The sequence below is a fragment of the Anolis sagrei genome, chromosome 4, assembly GCF_037176765.1.
Source record: "Anolis sagrei isolate rAnoSag1 chromosome 4, rAnoSag1.mat, whole genome shotgun sequence".
In the NCBI taxonomy this organism is placed as follows: domain Eukaryota; kingdom Metazoa; phylum Chordata; class Lepidosauria; order Squamata; family Dactyloidae; genus Anolis; species Anolis sagrei.
In genome coordinates, this window is record NC_090024.1 from 202,850,689 (window position 1) to 202,878,562 (window position 27,874).

Here is a 27,874-nt window from a genome sequence, read left to right on the forward strand (position 1 = left end):
TTAAATCAAAGACCCTTAGGCATTAAGAGCAGGAAAGATTTAAATACATTAAATACTGGGGGGAAAACAGAAGTTTCTCAGTGTCATGACTCCAACCAGGAGATTAACTAGGTGGTAGGATCCAATGGATAAGCTTAATTTTTGTTCCTGTTGATGAGTGGATTCAGATTGTTTCCAACCCATAGTGATCCTAAGGTTAAGCTATCACAGGGTTATTTTGGCAAAGTTTTGCCTTCCTTTAAAGTTAAGGGAGTGTGACTTACCCAAGATCACCCAATCATTTTCATGGCCAAGTGGATATTCAAATCCTGGTCTCCACATACATAGTCCAGTGCTGAAAAAAATCACTACACGGTGCTCTTCAAGATCTTAAAGCCACATCCAAATATCTATTAACAGGAGATAGACTAGCAAAGATCCTGAAAAGTTGGCAAACCATAGATTCCTCCAACAAGTTATTACTCATGATCAATGGTAAATGCATTAGTAGGTATTAGTAAATGCATTAGTAAACCCACTCTGAGATTTTATTGAACTTTGAACAAGTTTTTCAAAATACTCAACTTATTTTGGTGATAAGACTCAATTATTTGGATTCTGGCAGTTCTAATTCAAAACAGCTCCTTCAAGGTTGATACTAAAAACCAGAGTGGATTGCTTTAGGGCCTTTCTAACATGCCCTAAAATGTGGAAGAAACTGGGATAAAAGTGGAGGGGATGGCTAGATGACGTTTCATGAAAATGCACACTGATTTGGTTAAGAGCTGACATGTGTTTAAAAGGTACACTTAAAACCCAATTTTGGCTGAAAAATGTGATGTGAAGGACTCTGTGCCTTAAAGGGAGGTGAAGCAGCATATGATGGGTAAAGTGGCTCTTCTGATGAGGTTGAAATATAAGATGAGTATGGTCAACACCTAAAATGAGGAGAAATCAACCAGTTCTTTAGAGGCTTGCATGACCAGTGCAAGGTATACAGAAACCCACGGTTTTATGGTCGATATGTAGAAAAGCTGTTCATTTCCTTCAAGTGAGGTAAAACATTGCCTTCAAGAGCAAATATGTTTGTTTGTAATCAAGCAATGGAGCCAGCAAGGCACGTACAGACATTAAAGGAATTTAAAGCATCAAATAGCATAGATCTTGTTGATGCATGAGAATTTGAGCAACAGCCTCCTATTCACTCCACAGTAAAACAAAGCATTAGACATTTATTCCATATAGTTGTCCAGAATACTAATAACCAATGTACTATAGGTTTGCTTTCACACAGAATCTTTACATTGAGGGGAATAAATTTATGATATCAAAACAGTTAAAGAATGAGAGCAATACATAAAGATTTTTCTGGACTGAACCATTAGATGATTAGACATGTATGATTTTCTGCTGAGTTAAACACTGTTTCTCTCTTTCTCTCTCTCCCTCTTTCTTGTATGTGTATGGCTATGTTTTAAGAATATAGTTTTCATTCAATATTGACTTTCAACAGGATTTTGCACTCCTTTGTGAATGACAGTGAAAATCTACTAATCTGAACAATTGCACGCACATTGTCAATGGAGGCAGACATCACTTCTGTACCATAGTCATGACTGTTAATAAGAGGGCATTTATCAGCAAAGAGTTGAGCTTTCTCTGAGACAAAGCCTTTTTAGCAAATTTTATATGATTTGGTAACCCAAAAATATAAAAGAAATCCAATGGGGTATAAGTTGCCTAAATAAGATCATTGTTTTGGTTTGGGTTGTATAGTATTGAACCAAATTGAAATAGCCTTCAGGTTGTCCTTAGTGAAGTCTAATTGGCATCAAGTCAGCTTTGACCCTAGGAATGAGAACTCTCCAAGGCACCCCTTGTCAACAGCCCTATTCAGCCCTCACTTTGTTCTTATCCATTACTGACTATGAAAAATAGATATTACTGAAACACAATATGTCTTAGGACATAGCACCTGTGTCTAAAATAATTCAGGTAACGCTGCCAAAATACTCTGTAGACAGTGACACCCAATCTAATCTGATTTCAGTATGTTACTATTTGGAAGGAATATTACATGTAAATATCAAGGTGATATAGGCTATATTTTAGGGGAAAGTAATGCTAAACTCTCTTGTGAACAAATCATATTTTAAAAAAATATGTTAGGGCTATCATAAGTTGGAGATGACTGGAAAGCACAAGAGAAAGCAGTTTCAGCTTATTACAAAATCACAATTTCTCTTTCAAACCATTTCAAGCTGTTTATGTTTCCACTGTTAGTATGGAGAAATGAAATAAATCACATTTCCAACAACCATCCTATGGATAATTGTTTTGGATTAGCATTTATTGGCTCCACTTTATGAACATTTATCTTGGAGTTATATTGTTAAATGTATAACATCTATTTTGGTTTTTTTGCCAATAAACAATTTTATTGCACATTATACATTCTATACATTTCCATAACATTTTGTTTTGTTGTTAAGCTTCTAAATGTCATTTAACAACCCAAGAAAGAAAGAAAGAAAGAAAGAAAGAAAGTTGCATATCAATACACAGACCACCAACTCACTACCTTGGCATTGGCCATTAATTCCTTCTTCTCTTCCTTTAAATCAAATTTGGACAATAGTTATTTTAACAAATGGTTATGTGCCAGAGAGAGTCAGTGTGGCGTAGTAGCTTGAATGCTTGAAAAAGACATTGTAAGAGCCTTGTTCAGCCATGAATACCCACTGGGCAACTTTTGGCAAGTCAGACTCAAAGGGAGGACATGGCAAAGCTCCTCTGAACAAATTTTACCAAGACAACTCTGATAGCTTTGCCTTAGGGTTTTCATAAACTGGAAAAATCTTGAAGGCACACAATAATGTGCTAGCAAGACATCTGTTCACCATGTGATCTTCATTGGTTGGGAAGAAGCCCAAGAAAGCAACCCAAGAGCATTTCATAGTTATAAGCAGATGTGTTAATTCCTTTTCATATTACACAAACCACTAAAGATTTTCAGATCCCAAAAACTCCACTTTTGCATTGAAATTCTGACATTATCTGTGGGCAGTGTTCTCTTGAATATAAAGAAACAGCCTAGCAGAAAGAACTATTTCCTTGTTAAGGAATTTATTTGACCTCTTCCTATAAATTCCTTATCCTCATAAATAGTACTAAGCAGTTCAAAGGAATCTTTCTGTGGATCCAGGACATCTCTGTTTAATGGCTGCAATCTCTTTTCCAATATTCAGTAATGGGAGAGGTGAAACAGCAGCATTACCCGGTAATTTTAATGCCCTATCCTTAGCACTTGCTGATGAGTCCCTGATGAGCTACGATGCCTAGCTGCCATGAATATTAATAAGAGACCACAGAAAAGTATCCAGAAGACTCTCTATACTTCATGCAGAACTTTTGCAATCTTTAGATTGTGAGTGAATTCCAACTAATCCTGTTTGGCAAAATAAAATGGTAAGAAAGCTTAGGAATGATAGTTGGTTTTGAGTCAGGCTGATGGTCCCAGAGATAGAATGCGAATGAACAATATTGCAGTATAAGTACTTAGAAATGCAGAGTGATGTGGATGATTTCTTTTCCAGATACTTTGTCTGATGGCATCCATTTGTACTCAAGCAGATGAGCTGGCGTTTGGCTTAAGCTCTTATCTTTCTTCATTTTGGTTTTTATATCATTGGATTATAATTGCTGTAAGTCGTCTTCCACTAGGAAGGATAACATACAGTTTCCCAACTACGTTAGTCACACTTTGAAAAATTCCCCAGCTTCCACGTGAAGATAAAAATCTAATGATCCACACCTCCACTTCCACCTCTTCTTCCCCATCTCCTCCTCCTCCTTCTCTTTTCATTATTAACAATATACAAACCTTTCTGAAGCAGGCATTTATCTTCACTCCATTCAAGAACAGCCTATTCTCAACTATGCTGTGCAAAACTCAAACAAGGGGAGACGCACTGCATGCAAGAATAAACAAGAGGGAATTATTCTCAAAGTGATTCATCAATGCCCAACCCAAAATTGCAACTTCAAAGGCCATTCTTCCTATCAGCCACCAAAAAAGGGAATGCTTTGGGACTTTCACATTTCCTGAATCAAACAGAGCATAACAAGGGACCCATTCACATTATGCAGACATAGCACCATGATTCCACTTTAATGGCCATGCTTCCATCCTACAGAACTATGGGGTTTGCAGTTTAAAGGGGGACATTTAGAATGTGAGTCAAAGAGTTCTTGTGCTTCACACATCTACAAATTCCACAGGATGCAACCATGGTAGTTAAATTAAAATTACAGTGCTTTAATTGCATCTATGGGAAGCTTTTCTAATCCATAGCTCCCCTCCCTTTCACAAGGCATGAATGACTACAGGGAAGGCTCTATGGTCAGTTGTGGTGATGTTGGCAGTAGTGGAGAAAAGAAGAAAAAATCAATCTTGGTAATAACAAAAAAGGAACAAACTCGCATAAGGATGATTTCTGTCTGTGTATGGCACTAGCATGATGCCAGATTATATGTGCCACTGATAGAATATAATGAAGCAACCCCCCCCCCCCCCATGGATTGGCACCTTGTCGTGGTAAGGGGGGTTGTGTGTTCCAGTTAACCTGCAGGCAAAGCCACTGGAGTCATGTGCTCCCAGAGCATTCTTCCAGGATGGTGAGCTCACAGTGGAGGAACCAGACAAAGTACAATTTCAAGTCCTCAAAAATGGAGCAGGCAGATGATAACATGGTACATGTTACAATGGCTATGAAAGCAGAAGGCTGCAACAGATGAGAGGACACCAGACATAGGGTTAAATGTGCCACTAAATTTGAACCTCTTTCTATGAAGACTGTGTATTAATCAGGTGTGCACCGATCTCCACATATAAAACACATTCACACACAGGCATCTTTCAAGAAAAAGAAAATAACACTAACAAAAGTCCCATGGTAATCAGTGAGTGGTGACAGGTGCAAGACAGTATAAATCTGGAAGCCTCTAGCCCCAGACTGGCACATGGGCTGTGGATATGGATACCTCAGGGTTCGAGGCAGTTGAGCAGCTGTATTCATGACAGAGCAGCCCTATTTAGGGTCCACTCTGCTCACCCCTTATAGGTAGGGGGCTAGAAACGGTGCCCTAAGCATAGTCTGCCTTTGAAGAGGCATAAATGGAGGGCAAAAGAGAGAAACACGTTAAGTCAACCCTTATTGAGACTGCCTTTCATCTAGAAATCGATGTCCTTACTGCAAAATAACATGCGGATCCAGAATAGGTTTTGACAGTCACCTATGGTCTCTACACTTGGAAGGCAATTATACTCAGCCGCAATAGCCCATGTTGATGATGATAATCAAGGCATGTGCCACTATTGTCAGCTCAAACATTTCTGGGAACTGACATAACTGAAGCACTCATTTAAAATGTGTTAATGCGCTAGTACAGCTCTTGCAAATCCTGTAGTGAAGGCATGCATTCACATTGAAACCTAGGCATCCAGGGTCAGGCTGGGTCAATCAAGTGGCCAACCTGAAATTTTAGGGAGAGTCTGGTCCCAGAGATCCCAGACCAAATTCTTTTCTCCTGATCACACTTTTGCTGACCAGAAGTGTCTTAAGTAGATTAAACTTCGATTTCTTCTCCTTCATCCAGTCCATTACTAACACAAGACATTGGGTTACTGCCCAAACGGTTTCCTCTGTAAATGCATGTTTGCTGTTCACTTTTCTAGGCATCATTAATAATGTCCTGGTACATAAGAGATTGCTTCCTTGTTAATGTCTTATTAAAACTATTAATGGCTCATCCCGAGTTCTCAGGTATGCTTACATATGTATTTGGCTTTTAGTTGCTAAATTTCTATTTTGTATTTACTATTTTATATTTTCATTAAATTCTGGTATGAAATTTGATTATTTTTATGATGGTTGCAAATCCCCTTGAAGCGATTTGCAAAATCCCCTTGAAGCGGGGCAAAAAGGGAATATAATCCCTAATTTATTCCTCCTTTACATTTTTGTTCACATTTTTTTGTTTGTTGCTTAGAAAAGAGGTTGGTTTAAATCTTAATACAGTGGTCACTTGGTATCCATAGGGACTTGGTTCCATGACAGATGCACTCGCCATAATGCATGGATGCTCAAGTCACATTATACACAATGGTGCAGTAAATTGACACTGCTTATATAAAATGGCAAAATCAAAGGTTATTTTTGTTTATTTTGGGATACTTTTAATCTGTTGATGTTTGAATCCATAGATATAGTATTTGTGGATGTGGTGGGCCAACTGTAATCATACTGCTGAACAACTGGAAGTACTGCTGCTTCATCAGGAAATAGGTTGTTAACATACTAAAGCAAGGTGTAAAGACCCTAAACATGCTTGGCTCTTCCATTAAGTTAGATTATCTGAAAACAAATTATCTTGAAAACAGACAATCTGGCAGCATTATGTGCAAGAATTATATACAGTTCGTATAAGGATCGTTAGAATTAGTCTCTTAGTACTCATTCCACCAGTTTTACACTCCACTACAGCTTTTCCTTGGATAGGCAGTCCACAATCCAAACATTCTTTAGTTTTACTAGGATTGTAAAAACTGCACAAATAAAATCCAGTTTTCCAAGTGCTAAACAGTAGGATTCTGTTGGTCTTCCATCTGCTTTTCTAAATGTCAGCCAGTTCCCTTTGTGTTGCAATTCCAACAAATGCTACCATTTTCTTATATCAGTTAAAGGTTTCAAAAATATGTGTTTCATTTGCTCATGTTTACAATGCAAAACTATTTTATTATTCTTACAGAGGGCTATTTCATGAGATTAACTGTGGGTCTATTTAATTCGTCCAGTGCCAGTATAAGATAACACCAGTATTTTGCTGGAAAAGCTTAGAATCACAAGAATGCAGATATTACATAAATGAGCATCATGTGTTTTTGTAAGTGTGGAGCAGAAGTAGATTAAATAAAATAATGGAAAGTATCAAAGTGTCTGCCAGAATTTTCATATCAGAAATGACAGGACCACATGATTCAAGCCAAATACTACTTTTTCTGTTCCTGGCTTGACAAAACTGCCTCAACTAAAAATATAGTGGCTGGGTGTTGTCATCTTTTTTGTCATCTAATGCAAGAGGAAGGTGTCTAAACTACCGAACAAAAAAGAACAATTATAATTAAATCCTAATAAATTTGAAGAGCTCTGTTGAGTGCTCTGCAGCAATAAAGTTGCTGTCTTAATATAAACAGCCATATTAGTAAAGTAAACTTGTTAAAGGCAACCCAAGACACAAAAGGGAATATAAAACTCATTGATGAAGGAGCAAAAAGAAAACTTTCTCGGAAACAACATCTTTCTGAGTAGCCCTTTCTCAAGCTTCTGCATGGAAAGGTGGTTGTTTGTGGAAAACATTGCATGTAACACTTCTATTCCAATTTCTGAGCAAACCTCATTATTCCAAAGGAAGGCATACATTGTGGTGGTTCTTTAGGATGTCCTATGCCACTTGTAGCGGTGAATGTCTCAAATGGTCTATGATTCTGTTCTATTATGGGTGAAAAACCTTAATTTTCATGGCTAGTACAAGTGACACCCCCCCCCCCCCCAATTTGACAGATTAGTAAATGGAGCACTGCCAAAAAAGGGGAATTAGCTGAAATATTGTACCTATAATACTCTAGTCTCTAACTTGTTAAATAAGTGGGAGACACCTGAGAGGAAAGGAATGATTGTGGAAAGGGTACCCACTTTCTGGAGTTCCTTACATTTATAGATTTTACTACCTGTAAGCAGGTGTGTAGTGAAATCTACCTTTTAGGCAACCAGGCCGAAGCCTGAGTATCAGTAGCTGTCATCTTGAAAGACAGGCAGAAGCAGGAGGAGGAGTCAAGCCGACTCCTGATTGGTCAGAGCAATTAGGGGAGGAGTCGGTTGAGAGAGGGAAAGAGACTATCAGCTTTTGACAAGGGAGAGAAGTGTCTTGACATCAGACACAGAAGGAAGGGATTTTTAGGAGAGGAAGCTGAATAGGAGTCTGACAGGGAAAGAAAGCTTTAAAGTGAGCCTTAAGGATAGGGAATAAGTAGCAGACAAGGGCTAGGGTTACTGTATTGAGAGGATCAGTAACAGAAAGACTTGTCTTCTTAGACTTAGGAGAAGTTTAAGAGAGCTTATTGCCCTGTGTGTGAGACAGATAGGAGTCTGTTCTCTAAGTGATACTGTTTCTAGGAGTAGAGCAGTGTGTTTAAGGAAACTCACAATTTTAAAAGCTTTATTGTCAGTGAAACTCCTGATTTAAATATACTAAGCCTCTACAACTGAATCAAGTTTCTGTACCGCTCATTCTATGAGTAGATATTTGCTTAAAGTTCAATAAACCTTTTCTAGTTCACTTTTAACTGGTGTCAGCTTCAGTCTGTCAATCTCTTCAGAACTAAGTCAAGTCAATAATAGAAATCTCTTTAAAGTCCAGTCAGCCAGCGAAGAAGCAATAGAAGAACTAAGGGCAAACACACCTTACCTACAACACATTCACACTTTTGGTTCCTCAGACCAATAAAAGCTGAGGTGGTGGCAGTCATATCTATCAAAAGCATCGGTCATTGATATATTTAACCTATGGTCAGCTGCTAATTTTGTTATACTGGTGGCAGTGGTGGGATTCTTTGTTCCCCCCTGCCTCAGATATTCTTTGAATTTTGTTATAAGGTGCCTTCCTTTCATTCCTTCCATCTTTGTTGCCCTTCCATATTCACCTTTCCATGGCTTTTCCAGAGCACACCATTGCCTCCTCATATTATTATTTTTTGATGGGCACATCACAATTCTTCTCACTCTTCCAGAGCCATGGGGAACAAACATGTTTGTATATAGTGCCTATTCTGCACTCTGCTCCATTTTTCTTCTTTTCCCCTCCTTCTTCACACTTCTCAGCCAAGTGAGGTAGGATGCACCACTTGCTTCTTTAAAACCTTTTCTATGCTTCCTCAAGTGCTTCTGAATGCAGCAATACCTGTCTCAACAATCTCCGTCTTTGGAGGAGGAGGAGAACAAGGAGACATACATAAAAGTTCATTGTACTGTACAGTATAAAGACTGACTGAAACATGGCATCACGCTGGGGGGAAAAACCAGCACATGATTGCAAATATGTCATGAAAAGTGCCATTTGTTCAGTCTGAGTAGTGGTAGGTGCAACCACCAAACCACTCTTTTGACCCAAGCCATTAATTTGACATGTAGTCAAAAAAGCAGACCACACATTGAACATATGGTACTGTGTAGTAATTAGAATATGGTTGCAAGAGATGATTGTTGAAAAGTGGCATCGAAAGACAAAGGAATGCTTGTATGCCTTTAGCAAACTCACTAAATCAATGTCTACTAAGATATGGCCAGATCAGCAAGGCTATGCATTTGAAAAAAACATAAATGTTCAAATCTCATTGTACTTTTGTTTTGAACAAATGAACATACATTTAATCCCGCAGTGCTTGATGTTGTAAAGCAACACCCATATCTCTGTTTGGGATACAAGTTGGGACTGATGTCAATTTAAAACCATTAGAAATTCTACAATCTATGTATTTCTTAGCCAATTTTCCCAGGGCCAAATTGTGTTTTTGAGTTGACATTACTTCTGTTTATCCACAGGCTTGGCTAAGAACACACATTTACGAGTTGCAGCTGCATTTAGCTCCAATGGATTTACTCTCCTTAGTTCTGACAAATTCAGAAAACATAACAGCTTGAAAGCTCTTAATCTGAGGTTAAACATAATGATGAGCTACTACATCTAGACATGAACAAAGGAAAAGAAATATTGAAGCAACAGTTGTTGGGTGTTCAATGTCAAAACAATTTGCTTATTGTAACAAACATCAGCCCTTAGTTTAACCAGAAACCATCTCATTTTTCTGATTCCACATCCTTTTATGTACACCACGTTCCATACCCAAAATATATGAAATCCTGCTTATGTACACATGTGATTGTGCCCCTTTCATGCATGTCAAAGCCCAATATTTGAAGAAGACATCAATTTCAGAATTAGATATGTGTATCTTGGGATGAAATTGTGGCCCACTGTTTTTGTTATTTTGTTTGTTGCATAGCCTTCATTTTCAGCCAGACTAACCTTCTAATTATTTGTAAATGTGCTCCTTAAAGATTATGGTGGACATCCTTTTTAGTGATTTACATATGTGAAAGTACAACCTAGGCATGGATATGTCTTTTGATCACTTATGGAGGTCAGAATTCTCTTCTTCCTTCCCTCCACGGCATGGTCCCCCTTCACAGCCATTCATTGAATGGTGGAGAGCAGGATGCATCAGAGAAAGCAGCAGATCCCAGCTGATGATGTGATTGTTTTGCATTTGGTTTGGAAGACATAGTGAAATACTCCTTCCTGAATAGCTATAGACTAAGGAATATAGCAGCAAAACAGTGAGTCTTAGGGTGCATTGACATGTTTAATGCATGTTGCCACTATTTTAATTGCCATGGCTCAATGCTCTCGAACCATGGGAGTCGCAGTTTTGTAAGGTCTTTAGACTTCTGTGGCAAAGAATTCTGGTGCCTCGTCAAACTACAACTCACATTCCATAGCATTGAAGGGTAAAAGTTAAAGTGATGTCAAATAGCATTCATTCTAGAGTGTAGATACACCCCTGCAGAAGTGAGAGGAGAACGGTTGTATAATTCCACCTGTGGTACTTTTGCACTTTTCTCTGTGATACAGGATCTGAGCCTGTGCAAGTGTTACAGCAATTGCTATTTAAATAAGAGCTAAATCAATTCCTGAGTTTGAAATTATACAATTTTATTTTAAAGGGAATTCAATGGTTTTATATGCATGCTAAGCCTCATTGGTTGTATCTTATAACCATTTTAGTACCACAGATATATTTAGAAATACGATTGTTTTCACACATTATTAGCATGCTTTTAAGTTGGTTATATTGTTTGATATACACTATACTTGTTAAAATTGCAATGACCATTTGCTTGATGCAAATAAAATTTGATTTGTTGGATCATTACAATGCAAGAGAAGAAAACTCTCTCAAACAGGGCCATCCTAAGTTATTTAGCGACCACTTAACCAGAATAAGATGGCATTGTTTTTCGTGTTTTTCATAAAGAAGCCAAATGGACTGGCAGATGAATCCTAACTGCTTTGAGTCTCCTTGTGGAGAGAAAAAGCGGAATATAAATAAACATAAACATAATAATAATAGTAATAATAATAATCTTTGTTCCACAGTGGTAGAATCTACTCTCACACATGAAGACAGCAAGTAAATTTGGTGTGAGTGTTTGTGTGTGTGCGTGCCAGGTAGGCTATTTAGTAAAGAACTCTCTCCTCCAAACATCTAAATGCTGCCTCTCAACTGAGGTGACTGTCTGTAGGATTGGACCTGCTTTCACTTAGGATGGCTAGGTTAAAACATATCCCAGCTCAAGAGATTTCAGGCCCAAAACCCAAGACCTAGGACCCTTCTACACAGCCCTATATCCCAGAATATCAAAGCAGAAAACCCCACATCATGTGACTGTGGACTCAGATAACCCAGTTCAAAGCAGATATTGTAGGATTTTCTGTCTTGATATTCTGGGATATAGGGCTGTGTGGAAGGACTCCAAGATACAATCCCAAGTGATGTCACAAGGGATGTGCCCTGGTCGTGTTATAAAGGTGGTAACAGGGGGCAGCTTCTGGTAATGTCATTAAACATGATACATCAAGCATCAACTATAGCTGCACACAGCATATAATTCAATCAGAAAGCACATGTTTAACAAATGAGGCATCTATACAAACACACACACTTTTAAGTGCAAAACTCTCTCTCTAAGAGTCCTCCCCCTTGCCCCAGTAACAGGGAAGAATGCCAGATATATGAGAATTCTATGTTTCCTACCTGTGGAAGCAGGAATATTGGTTTTATAACTTGGTACCTAGGCAGCAGATGGCCATTCTCAAAATGTGAACCAGTATGTGGAGAAAAACTGCTGGAAATCCATTCCATCTGAATTAGGCTGGCAATTAATTCAGACTTTAAGCCTTGCCCTTTATGTCTGCTGAATAAGCAAGTCTTGTAATACATCCTGTGCAGTAATACATCCTAGACTGATGAGAGTGAAGAGGATAAGTCCCTCTGCTGCCATTTACTTTGCTCCACCCAGTAGTAATAGTACCCCCAATTAATCCCAAGTTATCTGATTGACTTGCCAAGGCACAGATCAGCTGATGATGAAAAAACATGAAACAGTGTCTGATTAAACAGCAACCATGCAGGGCAGGCTTTGAGAGAGGTCCAGCGTGACAGAATCTGTATGTGCTTATCATCGCAAGTACAGGTTTGAAAGAGAACGCCTAGGCACAGCAGCCGATTGTAGAACAGCAGCCATGGAAGATCGCGATAAAGAGGGCTTGCAGAGAAAACCCTTTTATAAAACTATAAACATTCACCCCCAGAGAGAGGACCAGCTATGTAAGATTAATGCTCCATTTTTCTGTTTCATCAGGCACTAAATTAATAACAGCCATTCATACTTTCATCACTCTTTGATCGTCTCTTTTCTTCTCATGAAATCTCAGGCACCATCACCAGACAGGCAGAAGGTTTTACTCACCCCACTCCATTATCTCCCAAATGGCTTGAAATTTATCAGACTTTTAAGTTGTGTCTTACCTACAGGTCTTTAGAGTGCCTCTTTCAGTTTCTAAACCAGTGACCCCCACTGACCATAGAGCAACATGCAAGCACCCGAGTCACCATCATGTCTACTGATGTTATAATGGGGTGCCTGCATGACCAGCAAGAAGGAGTGGGTTGATCGCCTCTCCTTCTTGATGGTTGCAGGGGCATCCTGTTCTGATACCAACATATATAGTTGTAGTGGCCTAGCCCTCTTACAGAGATCTAAGGCCAGTGGGCATTGGAGGAGGTTAGTGCTGCACTTATCAGCTCACGAAACGAGTATGCTAGCAATGTTAATTTGAACAATGGATCAGGCCAAATCGAACCCAATCCAGGTATCCAGACTGTGCCCGTTCCTTGAAAAGCCACGGTGGTACATGCCTTAGTTACATGCTGTCTGGGAGTGGATTGCTGCTGCCCCCCCCCCCCTATTGTAGCACTTCCACTGACTGACAGCTCTTTTTCCTGGGCACAATTAAAGTGCTGGTTATGATCTTTAAAGCCCTAAACTATTCAGGTCCAGACTATCTGGCTGACCGCATCTCCTTGTACAAACCTGTCCAGGCTCTGAGATTTTCAGAAGAGGCCCTTCTCTTGGTCCCACCTCCATCTCAAGCACAGTTGGTGGGAATGAGAGAGTGGGCCTTCCTTCTCAGTGGCTGCCCCTCGACTCTGGAACTCCCTGCCTAAGGAAGCCAGAATGTCCCCCTCCCCGCTGTTCCTTCCAGCAGCAGGCTAAATCCTTTTTGTTCAGGTCAGGGCATGCTGTGGTTTTAGTGTTCAATATGTTTTTAATCACTGTAATTGTTTTAATACCATTGATATTTAATGCTGTTTTAATGTTTGTATATTTGTAGATTTTAAATTTTACTGAAATGTTTTTAGTGCAGGTCACTTTGAGTCTCATTTTTAGAGAGAAAAGGCAGGGCATAAATAAACATAATAAACATAAACATCATGATGATGATGATGATGATGATGATGATGATGATGCTAACAGATTTGTGGAAATGAGGGGCATTCAACTTTTTGCTGTCACCAAATTTTTCATTACTCCAATACTGAGTTAAAGGGACCCCAAGAGGACCCCATTTAAGAACCACTGGTATAGATGGTCCTGCAGACAGTTTTCAGCTTTTCTCTGCTATCCATATTTCAGTACTCTAAATACATTATGGGAACTAACATTTGGGGAAACCTAACCCATATTATGAAACATTTCTCTTAGCTCTGGATGCCTTAAATTACCTTTTATTTTAAAATTAAAGTGAGATTCCAAATATTTTAGAAACCAGAAAGCAAGTAAGATATTTCAGATAATGAAGGTCTTTGTTAGAAAAGTAGAAAACCTCTTTCCTCATTATCTTGAACTATATTTAAGTCAATGATACATTAGCACTAAAAAGGAATCAGAAGTTTTTAGGGTATATGTAATGTGAATAGCTTATGATGAGTGTCAAGTTCACACACAGGATTTATAGTAAAGCCCATGTTAGTAAATAATGACATGGAATGAAAGAGGTTTGAGTAACTCAGCAGCATGCAGTATGTGCCTTTTTATTTCAGTAGATGTTCTCATTCAGACAAGATCGTGAGTGGAGATTTATATCACTCATACATTATTCAGAATGCAAAGATTGGTGATCTGTCTAGCAGAAGGTCTTGGATATTACAGGTCAGAAGATGCTCTCCCAGTCAAGACTATACTTTCTGCTTTGTCATTTACATTTTTGGGCATGGGGTGTGATATTACCAGATGTTTGATTCATGTAAGTAAGTATAAGCAGCACTTGTACTATGTGCTTGAACTAAGTAAAGTTCTAATTAAGCAATGTTTGATCTGTTCACTCCCCAAGAAGCCTTTGCTTTATTTTTGCTGATGCTGATTTCTGTTCCACAATGACTCTTCAAAACAACAGTTAAATTGAAATGCTGGGAATGGTAAAAGCAATGGAAGTGCCTTTTAGTAAATGCTTTGCATGCCAAGGCAGAGGAAAGAGAAAGAGTTGGGGTGTTTTTTAATTAGATCAAGGTGAAGAACCCATGTCTATGTGTATTTGTCTTCAAGCTGCCTGTTGACTTATGATGAGACCCTATTGATGTTGGCATAAATCCTATTGTAATCACTCGAGTAAGCCCCTTTTATTAATGGGATCTATCTACATTTTGATTCATTATTCAAGAACTGACTCAATGAGTTTCCTCTTCAGACTAACCAACCATTGACTCCCATAATCTTCTTTCATCATCCATTCTAGAGAGGGCTGAGTTGCAGTCTAATATTCAACATGCTGTGAGTTGCCCATCTTTGAATCAGAGACGATGAGAGCACAGCCCAGAAGTAGTGGTTTTTCTTTCAACCCACTTTGAATTTTCTTACAGACATAATCATTCTATTGGTATTTTATACCTTTTTGCTTGGAGCAACATCTTTGAACCACTGCTACGAAGAAATAGATTTAACTTTCTTGTCAACCACATTTTAAAGAGGAATGATTAAGAACTTCATTAGAAAGCAAGCACGAGTATCCTTGGGTGAAGCCTGACTAAGGCATAATGCATATTTATGATGCCGATTAGGAGGATGCTTGAAACAAACTGGGTAGGTCAAATTAGCAGCATATGCTAAGGATCCTACTGTTTCCCGCACCATTAGCAATTGCTACAACATTACAGAACTGTTTGCAAACCTGTGTGACAGTTATGCTATTAGAATGATAAATGCAGAGTTTTACATAGGAATAATGAGACCATGTTCTCCACGTCTAGAGAGGACAGAGACACTTCTGAGGCTAAGTTTCGTGCGGAAGGTTTAGAGGGCAAGAAGTAAGAAAAATCCTTCAGGCAACGGCTCTTTTGAGACTAATTACATGCTCAGTACCAGGCTGTATACCCCTGCCGCAACTTAATAATTTCTTTCCACCTGAAGTATTAAAACTTTTCCCAGGCAGCTGCCTTGAAGCTCCAGATGAGGTATTTCACAGTCTTGGCACTTGGACAGGGAAAATAAATTTGGCAAATTCTGCAACTCCTCGTTTAAGGGAAATTTACTCAAGTTCCTTTAAAGAAGATGTGATAGGAAAGATCACATTTAAAAGACTCTATTGAAATTATCCTCAAAGTTCGGCTACAAAGCATGATGATCAAATCCCTCCTGGGATAGTATGTAATGATTAGATACAGCACTCTAGGTGAGGGCACAGGGAAATCAAATGGTCTTATTAAGGTGGGAAAAGCAATCTATTTCATGGTAATGACTGAAATGCAACAGTAGAAATAGGATTCCAGAGCAGCAGATAATTCCTTGGAGTACTAGAAAGGTAGGAAACATGAAAGCAATGGCAGAAGAGTTTAATCGCATAAGGATTGTGGATGAATAAACTGTGGAAAGGCTGAAACAGCATTTTTAAACTTCCTCAACAAACTGCCTGACAAATACATTAGTCCATATCTGCCTCTGAACCAGCTACTTTTTACTCACACCAGATAGAGTTGACATCTAGCAAATGTCAAAATAGTTATGAAGTTAGATTTGGTGTTTTGCATGCTTTATAGCAGTTTCATGAGAAGGACGTATTTGTCAAGGTGGGTGAGTTAAAGCCCCAATGGGCTGGGGAATTCAGAACTACATGATATAGTGATGGTCACCAACTCAGACAGCGTAAAAAGAGGTATAAAAAAATTATTGGATGCTAGGAGTATTAAAGAGTACTGATCGTGATATTTTACTTGCAGTATCAGGTTCAAATTAAACATGTATTTCCCTCATTTCCCTTCTTATCATAGATTTCTCCATAAATATGTGCTTAAACAATCAGATCTGCAAATTAAGTCCATGGGTATCTTCCAATGGCCAGTCACAAAGGAAAGATGCAAGATACACCATATGAGGAAAACCAGTGCTATGACAATCAGATGTCTTTCAACACTTGAGATTAACACCTCTGACAAACATCTCTCCCTCTCTCTCTCTAACAATTTCTTCATTTCTACTGAGTCTTTTCTCCAAAGCTGGGACTCATGTGCCAAGTGAGACAGAATCCCTTTGAACCCCAGGTGCTGATGGAACAAGAAGGAGTGAATGCCTTACTGTCCTGCTCATGGGCTTTCTTTGTTGGCCAAAGTGTGAACAGAATCCTGAACTGGAGGGTTCTTGGGTTCGGTCCAGCCTTCCTCTTCTTTCGTGTTTGCTCAATACTATTCTAGAGAGAAGACTGGCTTCTCCCACAAAAGAGACAAAGCTTTATCTCCTTTGAAACGGGGCTACAATAATCTCCTGTAGCCTGAGAGGAAACAAAAAGCATGTACAGGCAGTCCCCAAGTTATGAGCAAAATGAATTTGTTTGTAAGTTGGAACAGATAATTTTTTTATCTATATAAGCTTTGGATAGCATAGGGAAGAGTTAACACCATGTAGCATTTATTTTGCTGTCTATTCCTCTGTTCAGAAGATTTCACCTTACTTTCTGCCCCTGTGTTAATTGGATTTTGAAAAAATTGGCTTATTGTGGAAACAAAGATTCGTGATAAAGCTTCAGTTGAGACACCTTTTTCTCATGATAACTCTTCCAGGAGTGCATTTCCCTTCTGAGGAATAGATTTCTCTCACTTCCTGTTGTTTCAGCTCTGTTCTTAACTATGAGTCATTTGTAAGTCGGATGTTTGTAACTCTGGGACTGCCTATATTCAATGCATGTCTTGGTACAGTCCTAGATTAATACATGGATGTGAAGAAAAGATTCTCAAAAAGGTAAGATTGTATCTAAATGTAGTCATGCACCATACATCTAATCTCACGCAAACATTAACTTAAATCCCATTTATTTCAGTGAGCTTAATCTAGGCATGAAACTGCATAATTCTGCAGCCTTCCACATTAGACACTATATTCCCGTGAAGCCTGGGATTTGTGGTTTAGGGAGGAGTATTTAAGATTCTCTGACAGAGAAATCCAGTGCCTCACCGATAGAGTTACAAGCTGGGTAGATGCGGGGAATGCCATGGATGTAACGTACCTGGATTTCAGTAAGGCCTTCGACAAGGTCCCCCATGACCTTCTGGCAAGGAAACTAGTCCAATGTGGGCTAGGCAAAACTACGGTGAGGTAGATCTGTAATTGGTTAAATGGACGAACCCAGAGGGTGCTCACCAATGCTTCCTCTTCATCCTGGAAAGAAGTGACGAGCGGAGTGCCGCAGGGTTCCGTCCTGGGCCCGGTCCTGTTCAACATCTTTATTAATGACTTAGATGAAGGATTAGAAGGCAGGATCATCAAGTTTGCAGACGACACCAAATTGGGAGGGATAGCCAATAGTCCAGAGGACAGAAGCAAGATTCAAAACGATCTTGACAGATTAGAGAGATGGGCCGAAACTAACAAAATGAAGTTCAACAGTGACAAATGCAAGATACTCCACTTTGGCAGGAAAAATGAAATGCAAAGATATAGAATGGGGGACGCCTGGCTCGAAAGCAGTACGTGTGAAAAAGATCTTGGAGTCCTCGTGGACAACAAGTTAAACATGAGCCAACAATGTGATGTGGTGGCAAAAAAAGCCAATGGGATTTTGGCCTGCATTAATAGGAGCATAGTGTCTAGATCTAGGGAAGTAATGCTACCACTCTATTCTGCTCTGGTTAGACCACACCTGGAATATTGTGTCCAATTCTGGGCACCACAATTCAAGAGAGATATTGACAAGCTGGAATGTGTCCAGAGGAGGGTGACTAAAATGATCAAGGGTCTGGAGAACAAGCCCTATGAGGAGCGGCTTAAGGAGCTGGGCATGTTTAGCCTGAAGAAGAGAAGGCTGAGAGGAGATATGATATGATAAATATGTGAGAGGAAGCCACAGGGAGGAAAGAGCAAGCTTGTTTTCTACTTCCTTGGAGACTAGGACGCGGAACAATGGCTTCAAACTACAAGAGAGGAGATTCCATCTGAACATGAGGAAGAACTTCCTGACTGTGAGAGCCATTCAGCAGTGGAACTCTCTGCCCCGGAGTGTGGTGGAGGCTCCTTCTTTGGAAGCTTTTAAGTAGGGGCTGGATGGCCATCTGTCAGGGGTGATTTGAATGCAATATTCCTGCTTCTTGGCAGGGGGTTGGAGTGGATGGCCCATGAGGCCTCTTCCAACTCTTTGATTCTATGATTCTATGATTCTACCAAATTATAAACCTCAAAACCATGGCAACTAAAACACAATCAAAGTGCAATAATTGTGAAAGGATCCCTAGATCTGATCCAATCTATTTTGATATATAAACATGAATAGCTGAATCAGCAAATCAAAATAATATGGAAAAGAGAGGGGAATTCTTATTAAATACTGGCCTGCTTCAACTGTGGTTTTCTTACTATCAGCAGGGGGATTTAAGAATTTAAATAGCTACAGGGAACTGAAAAATAGCAGATAATACAAAATCTGGCAGCTTCAGCATTTTAAAAAATATAGCAATGCATGGAACATATGAGTTTGCAGCTTTACTTAAAATCCAGGTTTTTAAAATCCAACTCGAATTATTGCCTTCGACAGACCATGGGAAAGTTCCTTTCTATGATTTCAGTTCCCATAATCTCTCAGGTTAAAGAATAATGAGAATTATAGTTTGAAAAAAAAAACGTTCAAGCTCACACTTTCCTCGGTCCTTATTATTAACCCTTCCTCTTCCACAGTTTCCCACACCGTTCTTGGTCCCTTGCATAATTTTAGCAAAAAACTATAATGCCTGCATATCCAGGCTTGGCCCTACATATTTTGTTGTATGAAGTGCACTGCCTAGTCCATGAACACAGGACCTGGAACAATTATTCTACTGCATGATTTAGAAGAACTTGCTATCAACTTCTACCTATCATCAATAAAAATGCAACTGAAATCAAACAACCAACAATTAATTCATTGACTTTTTTGTGATACCTGAAAACGGTGCTTTGAAATTGCTACCTGCTTCAGTAATCCTGTGCAGTGAACCCTTGGGTGTGCTTGGAGTGGGGAGAATGGTAGCGTCACTTGGGGGTGTAAGGGGTGCAGACTGCGCTGGGTGACACCATCAGAGGATGTGGTGCCAAAATGATTGTTCTCAAACTGCGGTCCCCAGGTGTTTTTGGCCTTCAACTCCCAGAAATCTTAACAGCTGGTAAACTGACTGGAATTGCTGGGAGTGGTAGACCAAAAACATCTGGGGAACCCAGGTTGAGAACCACTGGTCTATAAGATGTCTGTGCATTGTTTCAGACAGGTTGATAATTCAGGACAAGTTATTAGAGCCAACTTTTATCACATTATATGGTATCAGGTGAAACCTGGAATCTAAGGTTATCATGGAGGAGTTTATCCAGTGTTTCAAACTTAAAGGAATGAGGAAAATTATTTCCAAGGAAGAAAAAACCATAGATGACATGATATGGCCAGTCTCTTTTAAAACATACTAGTCTAGGGACTTCCTCACATGTCACTCTGGAATCACTGAGTATTTTCATGGATTCTGGTGATCCCGGCGGTGCATGGCCAGGGGGCATGGGAACCTATTGCCCCATGCCCTGCACCGTCCTGACTTCTCTCCTATCTCATCACACGGAGGGGGACGGTGGGATGGGAGCCTCAGGAAACCAGCTCAACCCATAGTTCTTGGTAGGATTTTTTTTTGGTACTTTCACCATGGAGCTGCTCTGGAAGTACTTTTCCAGTGTGTGATGGGAGCAGGCAGGCTCTGTGACGAAACAGCAAAAACAAAACAAACAAAAAAAACCACCAATTGCCGTAGCCAATTTTTAGCCCATGTGAAGAGATCCTAGGCCTCCTTAGAGAATAGAATTATAAAAAAGGCTTTTACAACAAAACAGACTACTTTCATCCTTCTTTACAATGTAATAGAAGCTGGATCTATATAACTCACCCTAAATTATCAACCCGGCTTGCATTATCATAAAACGCATTACCATTTCAAAAATTGGAGGCTGCATTATCGTAACATGAACAATTATGATGCTATTATAAAGGACAGACACAAGCTCAAGAGCCAGTGATGGGATTGGCAATATGCCAATCAAGAGGTTAAAAAAAAAGAAAAGAAAGAAAAACAAGGGAAAGTAAGTGTGAATGAAATGCACATGGCTCCAGATCAACTCCAGGCGTCACAATCCTCACCATTTCATACTGGAGGGACAAAAATTAGAGTAATTGACAAAAATGCTGTTTGCCGTAGCATTATGCAAGAAAACCCCACTTCTCTGCCCTCCACAATTGTTGTACATATATGCCTTCAAGTTGTCTCTGACTTATGGTAACTCTAAGGTGAAAATATCACAAGATATGTTGGGGGGGGGGGGGGGGCTTGCTTTCCTCTGAGGCCAAAATTGTGTCACTTGCCCAGTTTGGTTCTGTGGCTGAGCAGAGTTTTAAAGCCTGGTCTCCAAAGTTGTAGCCCACTGCTCTAACCACGACACAACACTGGTTCTCTTCCTCTTTGCAATACAAAAATGGAAGTAATCAATAAAAACTTACCAAAAAGGCTGAGGAATTCAAACCACAAGTGAATATGTGACTTCAGGAAAACTCATTAAAGTCAAAGACACTAAGGCTGGATCTACATTGACATATAATTTCAAAATGCAGATTCAGAATGCGTCTCCACTGTCATACAATCCAGTTCAATGCAGTTAATCTGCATTCTGAAGATGAATTATATGACAGTGTAGATTCAGCCTAAGAAGGCACTTTCAGTTCTACCATATTTATAAACAAAAAATAAAACTGTGCCAACTGCCATAGCAGTAAAATTGTTTTATGCTCCAGCTGCCCAGCCCCAAACAAAGTGGATCTCATATCCACAAACATTTCGTAATGAAAACAAGGGCATGCCTTGCCAAGCAATGTCATAATGTGGGGAATATGATAAAAGTTATTAATGAGAAAGAATACAGAAGTTAGGAGAATATAGCACTTTGCTGTGGTCTAAATCTACTGTCTGCCTCCTTTCCTCTCCTTCCTGCTGAATTAATTGATTGCAGATTACTTTTTCATGTTGAATGCAGCAAATGAAGTAAGCTGAGGACAAAGAGGGAAAATGGGAGAGAGAAACTGCGACATTTTTAAGTATCTGAAAAAATGGGATGACTGAGGACTTATTGGGACTGTCTTTGCCAAATCAAGACAGTTGGAGGGTACAGGATCTCCTTGCTAGTAGTATAAGGAAATGGAAGTATACTGAAAACCTCTAAAAGAAGATGACCTACTGGTCTATCTATGCCAAATCTCTCCCTTCAATATCTAACATGGCTTGCATTATCAACCCATTAACTTGCTTCAAACTGTTCACAGGAGCAGCCTGCAGTTCCTTCCACAAACTAATGGCAAAAGCAAATACTCACAGTTGTGGCATACTGAATATCCTTCCAGATGGAGGTTTCCCGAGAAAGATCTGAAGCCTCAAAGAGGTTCTCTAAGATCACTTCCCCAATCATGTCATGCCGGGAGAACCTGTCAAAGTCAAAGACGCTAAGGTGGAGCTTCCTGTCAGCCAGCTCTTCATATGGCACAGGAAACTGAAAGGACTCATCAAAGGTGGGATTGAGAGTTTTCCTATGTACACGCGTTTGGAATTTGCGCTTCCTGTCTGGCAAGAGGTAGATCTTGACATAAGGGTCCGAACTGCCACAGAGGTCCTTGGCCGGCAAGTCAAAAGCTTTGATGATCCTCACAATCAATGTCTCAATCTCATAATCATATTTCAAAGCAAAATTTATTTTTCCACAAGTTTTTTCCGCCTCTTTCTTTGGATCCTCAGAGTCCACAGATTTCTGTTTGTACAGCTCTGGTTTGATCCGACCAATGCAAGTTGGCTGCTCGGCTGCGAGTGGTAGTTCTGTGCCATAGTCCACGCTGGAAACGTGCATCTGCCGGGGTAGGTGCCTTTTGAAAGAAATGTGCCTGCAAGAGATAAGAAGAGGAAAGTCTGTTGTATACTGGCATATAGTCTCACTCCTTTCTGAATGCTTGGCCTTGTTTGAAAGGTAGAAGACAATGTGATGGAACATGCTGCACAAGCCAAGTAGGGGAATGCAGTATTACCCTATTTACTCAAATCTAATGCTCATTATCAATTGTCTATGTTGTTGTTGTGTGCCTTCAAGTCATTTCTGAATTATGGTGACTTTAAGGCGAACCTATTGCAGGGGTTTCTGGGACTTAGCATGTCACCTGCTCACTCAGTGGGTTTCTATGGCCAAATGTAGAATGGTCTCTGGAGTCATAGCCCAATGCTCAAACCACTTTACCATGTTAGCTATACCGACTGGCAATGCATCTCCAGAATTTGAATGGAGGGCTTTCTCAGCCCTATCACAGATACTAGAGGCTTAGTTGAAATCTCAGACTTCTTAAATGCAAGGCATACTACCTCCCACAGAAGCTAGAGCCTTTCCATTAGCTGTTAAGAACAAATCTGGTGGTTAAAGCCTAGAATCACACATTAGCTGAGCTGCAGCCAAGTCCCTCCTAGACTGAGGGCTTCCCATAAAAGCATCTCCTGGGGAGTCTGGAGCTATTCTTTGGTTTGGGAAGTTCCCATTAACCCACAGATTGTCCGTACATTCAATTGCTTGCAATGAAAGAGCCAATGTGATGATCATGAATGCAAGGAACACATGAGGTTTCAATTTACTGTTGTAGCAATAGATTCGGGACAATTTTTCCCCTCTTTTCTATTGGAGATTATGCAGTCAGTTCTTCTAGGAACCAGAGTGCCTTTTGTCCCCACTCTGAGGATAGAGATACTCTTTATGAGTCTGCTCACTATACAAACAAACAATGAAGGAGTAGGATGACCTTCCTACAAGGAAATATTTTTATTACTACTTTTATAACTCTTTCTGGTATATTCATCTTCAGTGATGGCTATAGACCCTCCTGATTTGTTATACAATGAAAAGGATCACAAACAAACTGAGAGAGAGAGAGAGAATATACAAATATAGACCAGATATTTCAAAAGATAAGAGTCAATGGGGTGTTGTGATTTGAGTGTTGGGGTAGGACTCTAGGAGACCAGAACTTGAATTTTCCACTAAGCCATGGAAACCCATTAGGTGACTTTTAGAAATCCTCTCAGCCTAAAGAAAAGACCATGGCAAGATTACCATTAATACATTTTGTCATGAAACCCCAGAATAAAGTCCCCATAAATCTGAATTGACATAAAGCGCATAACAACGTATAAGTAAAAAGTACTTTGATTGTGTATTCCTGCATGGCAAGAGGTTGAACAGGCTGGCCCTTGTGGTCTCTTCAAGTGCTTCTAAGGTTGGGAAATTGGTTTTTTGGTGACTATAATGCAAACATCTGCACATATCTGAGCATTCACACGTGCACGTGCGTGAGCACACACACACACACACATGCAGCTTAAACTTATCTGAAATTCCGAAATCCTAAATGCTCCAATATCTGAAATTCTCATATGTGTGGCTGAGAGAGTGTTAGTTCTGCCTTTTGATGGTCTCAGGTATATATTGCAAATAAATACATTTTATGTTTAGATTTGGATACCATTTCCAAGATATCTCATTATGTATATCTAAGCAAATACAGGTATTCCACCACCCTCAATCCAGAATTCTAAGTACTTCTAGTCCCAAGCATTTCAGATAAGGGATATTCAATATGAATTTCTGACAATTATTTCAGAAAAAAAATTGTGCTTCTTGGATGCATTCCTAAATGGATCACATGGACTTTTTGGTAAACTACTAATAGCTCCTTTCAAATTATATGCACCTACCCACACAACAACAGTTACATCTTGTAGAAAACTACAAAGCCAGTTTTGCAAATCGAGAATCAGTCTTTTTCCTCTTCAGAGAGTCTCCTTGAGTTTATGAGTTAATTGTAGTGGATTAAAAGCTATTGCTGCCTGTGATTGAGATCCAGTAGATGGATCATGGGGTGTGTGTGAGGTTGTGATTTCATCTCCTCTCCTGGATGTGCAAGAAGCTCCTCGGTCTAGTTAAACTTCCAGCTACCGATCGGCCCTGAGGGTGTGCCTGGGAGCCATCTCGTTGCCCATGTGCATACGGGGAGGGAGAGGAGAGTCAATTTTAAGAGGGGGGGGGGAGTTACAGGAGGAAACCATTTTCCCTCTTTTTCATTGTTTATGCCCCTTCCACCCCCCCTCCCATATCATAAACGGTTGTTTCCACAATGAGGATATAGGTGGGGTGGCTAACAGGAAAACAGGGGGAAATGATTTTATTCCTTCAACCCACCCTCCACCCACATAAAATGGACTATCGTTCTTTTTCTAGCACCCCCTTGTGGTCCCTGCCCAGATAATGGAACGGTACCATAACTTGGTTCAAACATGTTGCGGCCTAACAATTGACAGCAACTTCCCTTTGCATTCTGTTTCATATGGATCTTATCCCTAGGACTGATGTGGAAAGTTACCATATTTTCCAGTGTACTAGATGACTTTTTAGGCCTGGAAAATCTTATGAAAAATCAAGGGTCATCTAGTACGCTGGGTATAAAATTAAAATAATAATAATTAAAATAAAAAAATACAACTATCTTAGGAGGGAGGGAGGAGGGTGGAGGAGGAGGAAGGCGGAGGGAGGGCACGGGGAGGAGTGGCAGGCTGTATTGCCATGGAGACTGGCCCCGGGTGATCGCCCGCTGGGCTGTTCCCGCAGCCCTCGCCGGTCTCCCAGCTCTTCTTTCATGGCTCTCCTTTGCCCCCGATGCTTACCTACTTTGAAGGCCACTGGGCTCGTCTAGGCCCAAAGAAGCGCCTTCGGATGACTCTCAGCAGCACCGGTGGTAGTGTGCCTGGGATGTGCCCGCTGAGGCATTCTGGGAGCCATAGTTTCCTGACTTCCTTGGGCCTCCAGACGAGAAGCCCAGCAGCCCCAGGCAGCAACGTGCCTGGGATGTGCTCACTGAGGCATTCTGAGAGCCATAGGAGTCAGGAAACTATGGCTCCCAGAATGCCTCAGCAGGCACATCCTGGGCACGCTGTCACCGGGGCTGCTGGGAGTCATCCGAAGGTGTCTGAGAGCTGTAGGAGTTGCCAGGGGTGCTGGGAGTCATCCAAAGGCGCTTCCTTGCACCTTCAGATGATGACTCCCTGTAGCCCTGGCAGCAGTGTGCCTGGGATGTGCTCACTGAGGCATTCTGGGACTCGTTGTTCCCTGACTCCTATGGCTACCAGAATGCCGCAGTAAGCACATCCCAGGCACGCCGCCACCCAGGGCTGCTAGGAGTCATCTTCCGGAGGCGCTTCCTTGGCCTAAGGTGAGCCCAGTGGCCTTCGGATGAGGTGAATGGCGGGGCAGAGGAGGGCCTTGAAAGTAAAGTGGGTAGAACAGTGGGGGCTGTGGGGACAGCCCAGCAGGCCATCACCCCCAGCTGGTCTTCATGGAATGTGGAGTCATCTTGAACAGTGAGTATATCCCTGACTCTGTATTTTGTGTTGAAAAGTTGGGGGTCATTTTATACCCCCAGTCACCTTGTATGCCGGAAAATATGGTAAGTTCAGACTGCTCTGTAGAGCAGCGAGTCTGCCCATCCACCAGCTCAAAAATAAATAAATAAATAAAGTAAAAATAAATCAGGTTTTATATCAGCAAATTTGTCTATGTGATAGAGCTAAGAATAGTTACATTGGATAACAGTTCCCAGAACAAGTACATTTTCCATGCTGACTGAGAAATACAGAAAATGGGAATCCAGAATTATATTTTTTCAAACTTTGCATTTGACAGTATCAGGTGTGGATGGCGCAAAAACATCAGGCGTGGTACCGAATACTGTTCTTCCACTGCTCTTTTAACATTAGTTTCCTCCTTCATAGAGTTGATTGACTCCTCCAAGCATCTTGTAACTCCTTAGGCAACCTTTGGCTCCTTTTGCAACTTTCTCCTTCTGGTTGCTAATTGGCTGTGAGGGAACCCCCAGGAACTGTCTGGCTGCCCTTGCATAGCCATAGGCAAAGAAACAACTTCTCTCTTTTTCCGGGGGGGGGGGTGTCTTTCTCTAGTGCCCCCTTTTGGCCTCCACCAAGATAATGGAACAGTGCCCAAGTTACACTTTAAGTTTGAAGACAATTTCATCTGATCAGTGTAAAAAGAATATATATTTTCAAATGCTGTATGAATTATAAATGCACCTACAAAGAGGATGACTGGGCTGAACAGGGAAGGCAGATTTCCCATGGGAGAACAGCACACAAGTGGAAACTGGAGATTGGTCAATAAACTTTCCGTTATGCCATTTCTGACCTGTTTGGGAGAAGAGAGGAACTACAGATCACTGATCCAGAACTATGCACTGCCAGCTGGAACTGCCTTATATAGCAGGTCCTATAAGCATTACAATTTTTGTAAAACTACTGTGCTTAAAGACTGTAGTTCAACAGGAATCTATTAGAAGAGGTGGCTGAATAAGAACCAATTGTGGGAAGTGGCACAACCTCTTCAATGACAGCGACTACTATTTAATGTAAAGTTGGATTTAAAACTTCACCTGCAAAAATTTCTGGGGCACTGTGACAGATAGGGAGCTTTTTGTCAGTGGGGTAGTGAATCTATTTGGGGGTTTCAGTTTGAATTTTAAAGTTGCTATCTAAGCTATTGGAATCTATCCCCTTAAAAAGCTTAATACATATGATCTTTACAGTATGCACAAAAACATACTGCAATGAAATAAAACCCATCAGGTGATGAATTCTAGTACAAGCTGATCTCAGTTAACAAAGCCTCTAAAAAGAAGCACGTTTAAAGAATGTATTTTCATTCTTGTCCATCTCCCCTTCCCCCTTTATCTTTTGTCTAGCTGGATATATAGTAGCGTTGGCATTGGGATAATGGTGAAGGGGAGCTGGAGAAACCCATGTTTTTAATATTAGATTGCAGGAAGTATATGTATATGTAGTAATCAGAACAATAAGCAACACTTGAGCTGGGAAAAAGCTGGTTTCTACTCTAGTCAATCACACTATAGCCATGTGTGCTTGCTTACAACAGGCAAGTAAACAGCAGCTGCCTCCAGAATCCCTTCTTGAGAGTACAAGGAACACCAAAATGGAGAATAAAGGGGACACTAGGTAAGTTTATTCATCAGCTGCCCCAACAAATTTTAACAGGATATAGGCCCAGGCCCAGCCACCAAAATGGAAATCAAG

General features: G+C 40.3%; 1 protein-coding gene across 3 annotated transcripts in view; it reads right to left on the reverse strand.

Annotated features, from left to right (window-relative positions):
• SYT6 (synaptotagmin 6) overlaps positions 1 to 27,874 on the reverse strand; it is a 183,453-nt gene that overhangs the window by 54,972 nt on the left and 100,607 nt on the right. For all 3 annotated transcript variants that reach the window (XM_060772584.2, XM_060772586.2, XM_060772585.2), the window contains exon 3: positions 22,068 to 22,626. In XM_060772584.2, coding sequence (XP_060628567.2) covers positions 22,068 to 22,626 — 559 coding nt within the window. The remainder of the gene's footprint in view (positions 1 to 22,067; positions 22,627 to 27,874) is intronic.